This window comes from Acanthochromis polyacanthus, chromosome 12 (assembly GCF_021347895.1).
Source record: "Acanthochromis polyacanthus isolate Apoly-LR-REF ecotype Palm Island chromosome 12, KAUST_Apoly_ChrSc, whole genome shotgun sequence".
NCBI lineage: Eukaryota > Metazoa > Chordata > Actinopteri > Pomacentridae > Acanthochromis > Acanthochromis polyacanthus.
The window spans coordinates 39,292,427-39,302,046 of record NC_067124.1 but is presented as its reverse complement, the minus strand read 5'-3'; the positions used below and the strand labels follow the sequence as shown (position 1 = coordinate 39,302,046).

At 39.1% G+C, this 9,620-nt stretch overlaps 1 protein-coding gene and 1 long non-coding RNA gene across 10 annotated transcripts in view; one reads left to right on the top strand and one right to left on the bottom strand.

Annotated features, from left to right (window-relative positions):
- Positions 1 to 9,620, top strand: part of LOC127536417 (uncharacterized) — a 131,794-nt gene that overhangs the window by 92,495 nt on the left and 29,679 nt on the right. The window lies entirely within an intron of this gene.
- The window catches only part of fam131bb (family with sequence similarity 131 member Bb), a 43,927-nt gene that overhangs the window by 6,813 nt on the left and 27,494 nt on the right, over positions 1 to 9,620 (bottom strand). For all 9 annotated transcript variants that reach the window (XM_051956718.1, XM_051956721.1, XM_051956722.1 and 6 more), the window contains 4 exons: positions 6,248 to 6,472; positions 4,627 to 4,767; positions 2,413 to 2,723; positions 1,374 to 1,634 (listed from right to left, as the gene is read on the bottom strand). In XM_051956718.1, coding sequence (XP_051812678.1) covers positions 1,374 to 1,634; positions 2,413 to 2,723; positions 4,627 to 4,767; positions 6,248 to 6,472 — 938 coding nt within the window. The remainder of the gene's footprint in view (positions 1 to 1,373; positions 1,635 to 2,412; positions 2,724 to 4,626; positions 4,768 to 6,247; positions 6,473 to 9,620) is intronic.

Below are 9,620 nucleotides of genomic sequence, written 5' to 3'. Positions count from 1 at the left end.
TGCTTCTGCATTTATATTTTATGGTACAAAAAAAACAATAATTAAGATTTTAAGTGACTGAAAATAAGAGTTCAACAAAAAAAAAATCACTGAAGTGTGATTTCAGAGCATTTGATTGTCGTCTAGATTGTCCAAATGAGGTAAAATATTATTTTAAATTTTTTTCTACATGTACATATACTTTTATTTGATGTCTCTAGACTAATATAACTAATATAATTTATTATCAGCTGCATTATTCTATCATCCTCCATCATAGCTTCATTTTCCAGCATGAAGGACTTCACTCATCAACCAGATCAATTTTGTCCGAACCAGCTAAAGGTCTGAAGCTCTTCTGGAGCTTTTGATCGTTTGGTTTTTCTCAGTTGAAATGTGACCTTACAGGTTGTTCTGGGGTCAGCAAATAACTTTTAATCCTACATTAATCTCCTTTAAGATCCATAACAGCCATTGTTTGGTAGTTTCTGGTTACTTTCTGTGAATCAGTCATATCACGGCGCTGCAGCAAACACCAGCAGGTTTTTTTTTTTATAGTACGTTTTGGTAGCCTAGCCGCGCTAGACAACCCACGGCAACGAATTTAATGCTCTGCCGGGGTGGGTCTAGTTACCCTCCATAAGGCTCGAGGCTGGATTCTCCTAAAACTGGCCGGACCAATCACCATGAAGTGTAGAGTCAGAAGGCGGGCGTAACTAAGTGACGACAGAGGCGCGACGATTCTGACAGAAACAACCGGAAACAATAAACAGTTATCTTTCGACTCGGCTTTGGCCACAGCCCTTAAAGATTTGAAGCTAAAATTCAACTTGAAAGATAAACAAAGGACGGCACTGAAGTGTTTCATTGAGAAGAGAGACGTATTTGGACTTATGCCGACGGGATATGGCAAATCCTTAATATACCAGTTGGCTCCGCTGGTTGGGAAGCTAATGGGACTTAGCCACAATCCGCCAGCGCTCTAGGAACTCCATCAGCCTATTCGTTGCGTTGATTGGTTGTATACCTACCCAATTGCTGCAGAGGGTTTTGATAGACAACCTTTTAGCCCGCCTCCCTCCCTGTTGAGCGGCCCTAGACCCTTGTGCCGTCAGAAACATGGGTGTAGCATGGCTAGGCTAACGTTTTGGTGAAATGAACCCGAAGACGACATGAGGTGGAAAAACCGGCTGCTGGTTGTTCTGTGAATTAAAAACTGTTTCTGTCACACCTTTTACAGAATATTTTGTTAAAGTAAAAGCAGTTTGGGTTCCTGCCAAGAGTTTGGCTGTTTTCCATCTACATCCTCTCTTATTTTCTGTCATTTCTCCATTGCTGGCTGCAGAATAAAGGCACCACTGGACCACCACTGGACCATCACTGGTTCTGCTCACCTTGACCTCCTCCTCCTGTTGCTCCAGCAGCGGTGAGTGTTCTGTTCCCACCATCTCGTCTCCAGAGGGAACACAGAGGCTGGGCTCCACCACCGCCGCCACGCCCATGTAGCCCCCGGCCTCGGCCTGGTAGGCCTCCATCTGGCCCGTGTTCCACAGGTCCACCAGTGGGGGGTGGACCTGGTGCACCAGGCTGTGGATGGTGCTGTTGGGCGTCGCTTGTAGGGATTGGTTGGCGCTGTGCAGCCGGTGCTCCAGAGACTGGAACACAAGGAGAGAACGGAGAGCTGATGTCTGAAACCAAACAGTGAACATCAGAACAGCTGAGAGGAGATGAAGATGCAGTGGACCTCCTGCTGACGAGGGTTCTGATGTTTCTTGGTGCAGATATGAAGCTGTTTCTGATCTAAGTTTGAGCTTCAGCAACTTCAGCAGTTTCTATCAGTTTTTCCTCAAAGTCGATTCACGGAAACATCAGAACTAATTACTTTAATAGTCGATTCATCAGTCTAAATTCTGTGATTTCAGCTTCTTCACTGTGAATAGTTTCTGGTTTCTTTCTTCTGTGACAGTAAAGTGAAGATCTTTAGACTAAGCCAGACATCTGAGGAAACTCTGATCCACATTTTTAACCATTTTCTAACATTTTAGAACCAAACAGCTGATCGATTAATGGAGAAAATAATCAACAGACTAATAGATAATGCAAATATTCATGGTCAGTGCAGTTAGTTCTTGGTTTGACATGATTTCAGCATGAATTTAGGAGAAGCAACCATTAAATCTGTATTTTCAGCCTCTAAATTCTGTGATTTCAGCTCCTGAAATGTGAATATTCTGTTTTTTTTCTTCGATGATGGTAAGCTGAAGATTTTTTTGACTAAACAAGACATTTGAGGACATTTTTCACCATTTTCTGACATTTGAGGTCCAAATAACCAATCAATAATCCACATAATGATCATGTTAACAGTTGTTTGCAGCCTCCACTGTATCTGATCTGGGGCTGAAGCGCCTCCGGCTGCCGTCGCTCGGTCACCTGTTGCTGCTGATACTGCAGCAGCTGCTGTTGCTGGTAGTGTTGGATCTGCTGGATCTGCTGCAGCTGCTGCAGCTGGCTCTGCTGCTGGAGGTTGAACTGCTGCTGCTGCTGCTGGGACAGGAAGTGGGCCGCCGCCTGGCCGTCGTAGCCGTCCGTCCCCATCACGTAGGAGCCAGCAGGGGGCGACGCCACGCCGGAGGGGTCGCTGCTGATGGGCTCCCAGGCGTCGGAGGAGGAGAGGCAGTAGTGTCCCTGGGAGACGTAAGTGTGAGGCCACACCTCTGCTGAGGAGTGGTGCAATATCTGATCTGGAAAAGATGAAAAATTCAGCAGCTGCTATTAGTGCTCTCAGAGTGGGAGAGCAGATGGATGCAGAGCAGCGACTCACGACTCTGCAGAGGCACAAAAACCGAATCCTCCTCCTGTCAGGGAATATGTTTACCTTTATGTAAGGCTGCGGGTTTTCTGGCTTCAGATCAGCAGGTTTAGTGGAGAAAATTCAGCTTCTAGCATTTATCGGTCTAGGATATTTACTGGTTTCAGCTCAAATTAACCAAATCTGGAACCTTCACTTGTGCTGGTCGATCAGACGTTTAAAAAGCTGGAAAGTCTAGAATAAAATAGAACAGAATGTGCTTTATTGTCATTACACCGCGTATGAGATTAGAGAGCTTCTCCTTTTCAGTACAAACATAGCACAAGATAAAAGCCTTAACCCTCCTGCTGTCCTCATTTACAGGCACCAAAAAATGTTTCCTTGTCTGAAAAAAATCCAAAAATTCAGAAAAAGAAAATCCCCAAATTTCTGAAAATTTGAAAAACCTTCAGGAAGAAAATTCCATTAATTCCTCAAGTTTCCCTTAAGAGTTTTATTTTGAAAAAAAAAATCCCCTAAATTTGGCAAGAAAATTCTTTTAAATATTTTCCAAAAATGAGTAATGATCTTCCAAATAAAATCCTAAAAATATCTAAAATGATTACATTTATACCAAAACTTCTGGTATTAATTTTAAAGTTTGAAAATGTATTTTCACAGTAAAACTTCTGATGTCCACATTTTCAACATTTCTGGGAATTTTTTTAATGTCTTTTGGTGGAAAAAAAGTTAAAATGTTTCTTTAAGAACATTCAGAAAAAATCTTTTTCTCTGAATGTTCTGAAAGAAAGAAGTTTTACTGACGAATATGTAATAACTTCAGATATTTTTAGGATTTTTTTTGGAAGATTTTCATTCACTTTTTAAAAATATTTACATTTTTTTTCTTGCCAAATTTGAGTGAATTGTCTTTTTTTAAAAATAAAACTTAAGGGAAATTTAAGGAATCTTTTGAATTTTCTTTTTGAAGATTTTGCAAATTTTTTATAAATTTGGGGAATTTTTTTGCTTAATTTTTAGATTTTTTTCAGACAAGGGAACAATTTTTTTTCATGCCCATAAACGAAGACAACAGGAGGGTTAATTAATATGCACTGTTCCATCCCAATAAATAAATGGAATGAAAAACAGCCGAATGCAGGCTGTAACACACTCCTAATGACTCACAGTTTAGCGTTTTAGATGGAAGCAGGTCTGACTGAGCTGCAGAGACTCAGCAGAAAAGCTGAACGAGTGTTTTGACAGAACTCTCCGGTACGAACAGTTTGAACGCTGACACACCTTCACTGTTGAGTCATCACTCCTGTCAGCCTGAATAATGCAGACGCAGCCTTGATGCTGTTCTCTGTTTCTGTTCTCTGGAGGGAAGTAAAAAACGAGCCCAGGCGTAAACACAGCCTCTTATTATCACCCTGTTTAAGGTTTATTTGACCTGAAAGCTGGATAATTTGATGTAAATGCATGAATGAAGCAGCAGAGGAGGATTCTACTGAACTACAGAGGAAGTGAGGTTACCTCTGTGTTTTATCGTTTCAATGTCAAACTGAAACTGCTTTATTTATAAGTAGATTAAAAGAACGTTTCCTCTGAACAACCAAGAAGAAAACTGTTTATAGAGTTGACATTGAGGATTCAGGCTACAAAGTAGAAACTGAAACTGAGTCCAGATGTGATTCTATTGAGTCTAACTGATGAACATGGTTCAAAATGAGCTGTGAGCAGCAGAACTTCCTCACTTCTGGACCTATGGGCTGTGTCTATGGCTGCTCATGGAGAAGAACTGAACAGAGGAGGTGAACGTTGCCTCAGCTGCAGCCATGTTTGTAGTCCTTTACCTCTACTGGTGATGCTCTCCTGGTTGACCTCGCTCAGGTGAGCCACGCTGCCCTGGTTGGATCCCGACCGCGGACTCTCGCCGTCCATCGAGGACCAGGCCAGGAGCGTCGCCTCGGAGATGGCAAACTGCTGCAGGATGCCTGAGGAGAGAGCAGGACAGGTGAGAATCCAGGTGAGGTGCTCGTAATGCTAACAGAGTATTAACCCTCGTGTTGTTCTGCGGGTCAAATTGACCCGTTTTAAAGTTTGAAAATGTGGAGAGAAAAAAAATGACTTTCACAGTGAAACATCTGTTGTCCACATTTTTAACATTTTTGACAAATCTTTGAAAATTAAAAGAAAAAATGTTGAAAAAAATTTCTTAAGAACATTCACAATAAAAAATCAAACAAAATCCAGCAAATTTTGCTGGATTTTGCTTGATTTTTTTGTGAATGTTCTCAAATGAAACAATAGTAGTTTTACTGATATATATGTAATCACTTTAGATATTTTTAGAATTTTTTGGAAGATATTTACAAGAATTTTCTTGCCAAATTTGGAGGATTTCTTTAACCTTCGTGTCGTCCTGCGGGTCAAAATTGACCCGTTTAAAGTTTGAAAATTTGGGGGAAAAAACTGATTTTCAGAGTGAAACTTCCGATGTCCATGTTTTGAACATTTTTGGGAAATCTTTGAACATTTTTGGTGGAAAAGAAATTTCATTGGATTTTAGTTGAATTTTTTGCTAATGTTCTTAATTCTCCTGTTGTCCTCATTTACAGGCACCAAAAAATATTGTTTCTTTGCCTGAAAAAAAATCCAAAAAAATCAGCAAAAAATTCCCCAAATTTCTGAAAATTTGCAAAACCTTCAGGAAGAAAATTCAATTAATTCCCTGAAAGTTTCCCTTGAAAGATTTATTGAAAAAAAATCCCCCAAATTTGGCAAGAAAAATCTTGTAAATATTTTCAATAAATGAGTAAAAATCTTTTTTAAAAAATCCTAAAAATATCTAAAGTGATTCCATATATATCAGTAAAACTTCTAATATTTTCTGAAAGAACATTCACAAAAAAATCAACCAAAATCCAGCAAAATTTGCTGGATTTTGGTTGATTTTTTTTGTGAATGTTCTTAAATGTTTTTGATATTTTTTTCCACCAAAAAATGTTTAAAGATTTCCCAAAAATGTTGAAAATGTGAACATCGGAAGTTTCACTGTTTCACTTTTTTTTTCACATTTTTTCACATTTTTAAACTTTACAACAGGTCAATTTGACCTGCAGGACGACATGAGGGTTAAAGAAAATATTGGAAGTTTTCCTGATATATATGGAATCAGTTTATTTTAGGATGTTTTTGGAAGAATTTCTGTCATTTTTGGAAAATATAAGAATTTTATTGCCAAATTTGGGGGATTTTAAAAAAAAAAAACTTTTAAGGCAAACTTTTAGTTTTCTTCCTGAAGTTTTTGCAAATTTTCTGAATTTAGGGGAATTTTTTGCTGAATTTTTGGATTTTTCTCAGACAAGGAAACTATTTGTTGGTGCCTGTAAATGAAGACAAGTGTGAAGGTGTTTCTGCCGTCCTGTGAGCTGATAAACGCGTCATTCTGCTAACTGTGCTTTAGTTTCCGACCTGCTGCGAAGCGAGCCTCCTTCTCGCCGTCGCTGAGGTCGCTGTAGGCGTCGTTCTCCAGCCGCCGCTCCTTCTCCCTCTCCTCGGTGCTGATGCGGGCCTGAGGGAGGCCTCCAGCTCCCACCGTCTGCATGCCCCAGTTCTGCCACTCGATCATGTGGGCGACCCGACCCTGAGCCATGGCCGTGGGTTTGGTTACTCTCTCCTTCATGGTGCGAGTTACTCCTGCAGGACGAGGAGGTGACAGATTAGAGGGTGACAAAGAGAAGGTCAGATGGAAGGAGGAGGAGGTGATGTCAGGTAGATGTTAGCGTCTGGTGTAAGCTGTGATATCTGATGATAATGTGGATCCAGAGGGTTTGACTGATAACTGGTTCAGCTACTGGAGGCTGGAACTCATAATTACTGCAGAAGAAGTTTCGTTATAGTTCAGACCGTTTGGGTTTTGCAGAGCGTCTTGAGGCAGTCTGAATTGTAATTGGTGCCGTATAAATTAAGAAAAGCACTCAGAGAGGGCAGTCCTCCACCAAGGCTGCTCATTCCTCTGCAATGCAACATTTAAAGAACCCCATCGAGGCTACGCTAACATCTTAGGTGCATCGAGACTCACTGCCTTCCAGAATTTCCAAATGAGATGAAATTTGTATGTATTTGTATTTTTTTACTCAGCCAAGGAACGCAGCAGAGTTGTGTGATGATTGGCATGCGTTTGTCTGTCTGTCTGTCTGTCTGTCTGTCTGTCTGTTAGCAACATTACTCAAAAACAGACTAACGGATTTGGATGAAATTTTCAGGGAAGGTCAGAAATGACTCAAGGACCAAGTGATTAGATTTTGTCAGTGATGCAGCTTATAGTGTGGATCCATGGATTGTTAAAGATTTCTGTGTCATTGCCAGATAGTGGCATGGCGTCACTGTAACCATGACAACCAGTGAACACTACATCAGCTGATTGTGATCCTACTACAAATCCACCTCTGAGGACTTATCAGGACTTATCCATCAGAAATGATCCGAGGAACAACTGATTAAACTGTGGGGGTGTTTCTGAGTCCCATCAATTCCCGCCACCCGCTATATATTTAGGTCATGTGATCTGGTATCCGTACATAACGTACACATGCAGAACACATGGCTGTTCTCAGCACATGGTCATGTTGTTTGTGGGTACATCTATATTAAATGGACACATTCTATGTTGCCGTGATTTCTGATCATCAGTAACTAACAAACACATGTTTCATTTCTGACAATGACATATAGGGGAATGAGCAGCCTTGGAGGAGGACTGAGCTCTCTGAGTGCTTTTCTAGTCATCATGGTTACAGTGACGCCGTGCCGCTATCTCACAATGATACAGAAATCTTTAACAAATCCGTGGATCCAGACTATAAGCTGCATCACTGCCAGAATCTAATCACTTGGTCCTTGTGTCATTTCTGAGCTTCCCTGAAAATTTCATCCAAATCTGTTAGTTTTTGAGTAATGTTGCTAACAGACAGACATACGCCACTTGTCGCATAACTCCGTCGCGTTCCTTGACAGAGTAATAAAATTGTAGTTTTGAAATTAAAATTGCAGCAAGATTTCTCTGATCTAATACTCTAAAACCTGCTGCTGTTTGTTGTTTTAATGCAAAAATCCCACCATTTATTGACTAAAACCGTCGAAACAGAAGGGATCATCTTGAACTTTTGGAATCAAGTGAAGTTCAGCATCATTCAGGAAAATTACCCAAATCTGGTTTCCAATTTAGATATTTCATTGAAATTTGTTTCTTCTGCAGGCCTCAATTTTTTTTAAAAAATCATCGAAAGTAAACTGTTGGCGATAAAGAGATGCTAGATCAGTAGAATAAATACAGCTTTTGTTTAAAAACACTAACCAGAGGAAAAATGAGCGATGGAGGGTTGGGTGTTATTCGTAAGAGCGCCTCCTGTCCTGTTTCATAAACTGGTGCTAAAATAAAACTCGAGGAAACGCCGAATAACTGGACGTCTCTGGATGTTCGTGGCAAATAAAAATGCTAATTTCTATTAAAATGTGAACTATTGGCAGCTTCCCCAGAGACAAACCAGTTACGAAACCAGTCAAACCTGCTGCAGAGGAGCCGTCAGCTGTCTGTGTCTGACAGAGGTGCATTGTGGGAAGGATGGGGTTGATCAGGGTGAGGAGTAATGAGAGCTCGTTTCACACCTCTGCTTGTTCTGGATCAGCGGAAACCTTCATCCTGCCTTCAGCTGTCTCAAACTCCACCTCTACAAACTTTATTTAACCCTCCTGTTGTCCTCATTTACGGGCACCAAAAAGTATTGTTTCCTTGTCTGAAAAAAATCCAAAACTTCAGCCAAAAAATTCCCTAAAATTTCAGAAAATTTGCAAAACCTTTAGGAAGAAAATTCCAAAAATTCCGTAAGTTTCCTTTAAAAGTTTTATTTTAAAAAATAGAAAAAGTACCCCAAAATTGTAAAAAAAAAAAAAAGTCTAAAAATCTTCCAAAAGAATCCAAAAAATATCTAAAGGGATTGAAGATGCATCAGCAAAACTTCTTTCTTCTTTTCTTTAAGAACTTAAACAAAAAAATCAACAAAAATAGATTTTTATGTGAATGTTCTTAACCCTTTTGTTGTCTTCATTGACTGAAACCAAAAAATGTTTTTGTCTGAAAAAATCCAAAAAATCTGAAATTTTTTTTCCCATATTTCAGAAAATTCCAATAATTCCTTAAAAGTTTCCCTGAAAAATGTTTTTTTTTTAAAAATCCCCAAATTTGGCAAGAAAATTCTTGAAAATATTTTACAAAATGAGTAAAAATCTTCCCAAAAAAATCCTTAAAAATATCTAAAGTGATTTCATATATATATATATATATATATATATATATATATATATATATATATATATATATATATATATATATATATATATATATATATATATATATATATATATATATATATATGTATCAGTAAAACTTATATTATTTTCTTTCAGAACATTCAGAAAAAATCAACCAAAATCCTGAGATTTTTGCTGGATTTTTTTCTGTGAATGGTCTGAAAGAAATACTTTTAAAAAAAATAAAAAATTCCACCAAAAATGTTGAAAATGTGGACATCAGAAGTTTCACTCTGAATTTTTTCCCCCACATTTTCAAACTTTAAAGCGGGTTAATTTTGACCCGCAGGATGACATGAGGGTTAAACAAAGGAGTCGTTTCCTGCTCTGCGCTTTGCTCCATATTTCATGTGACGACACAAACCGTACCTCTCTGGGTGTTTGATTCCCTGCCATGAATGAAGATGAGACTCATGAATAAATAATGAGGTGAATCTGTAGAAGAGCAGCGGCTGCACTTTAATACACTGGACTG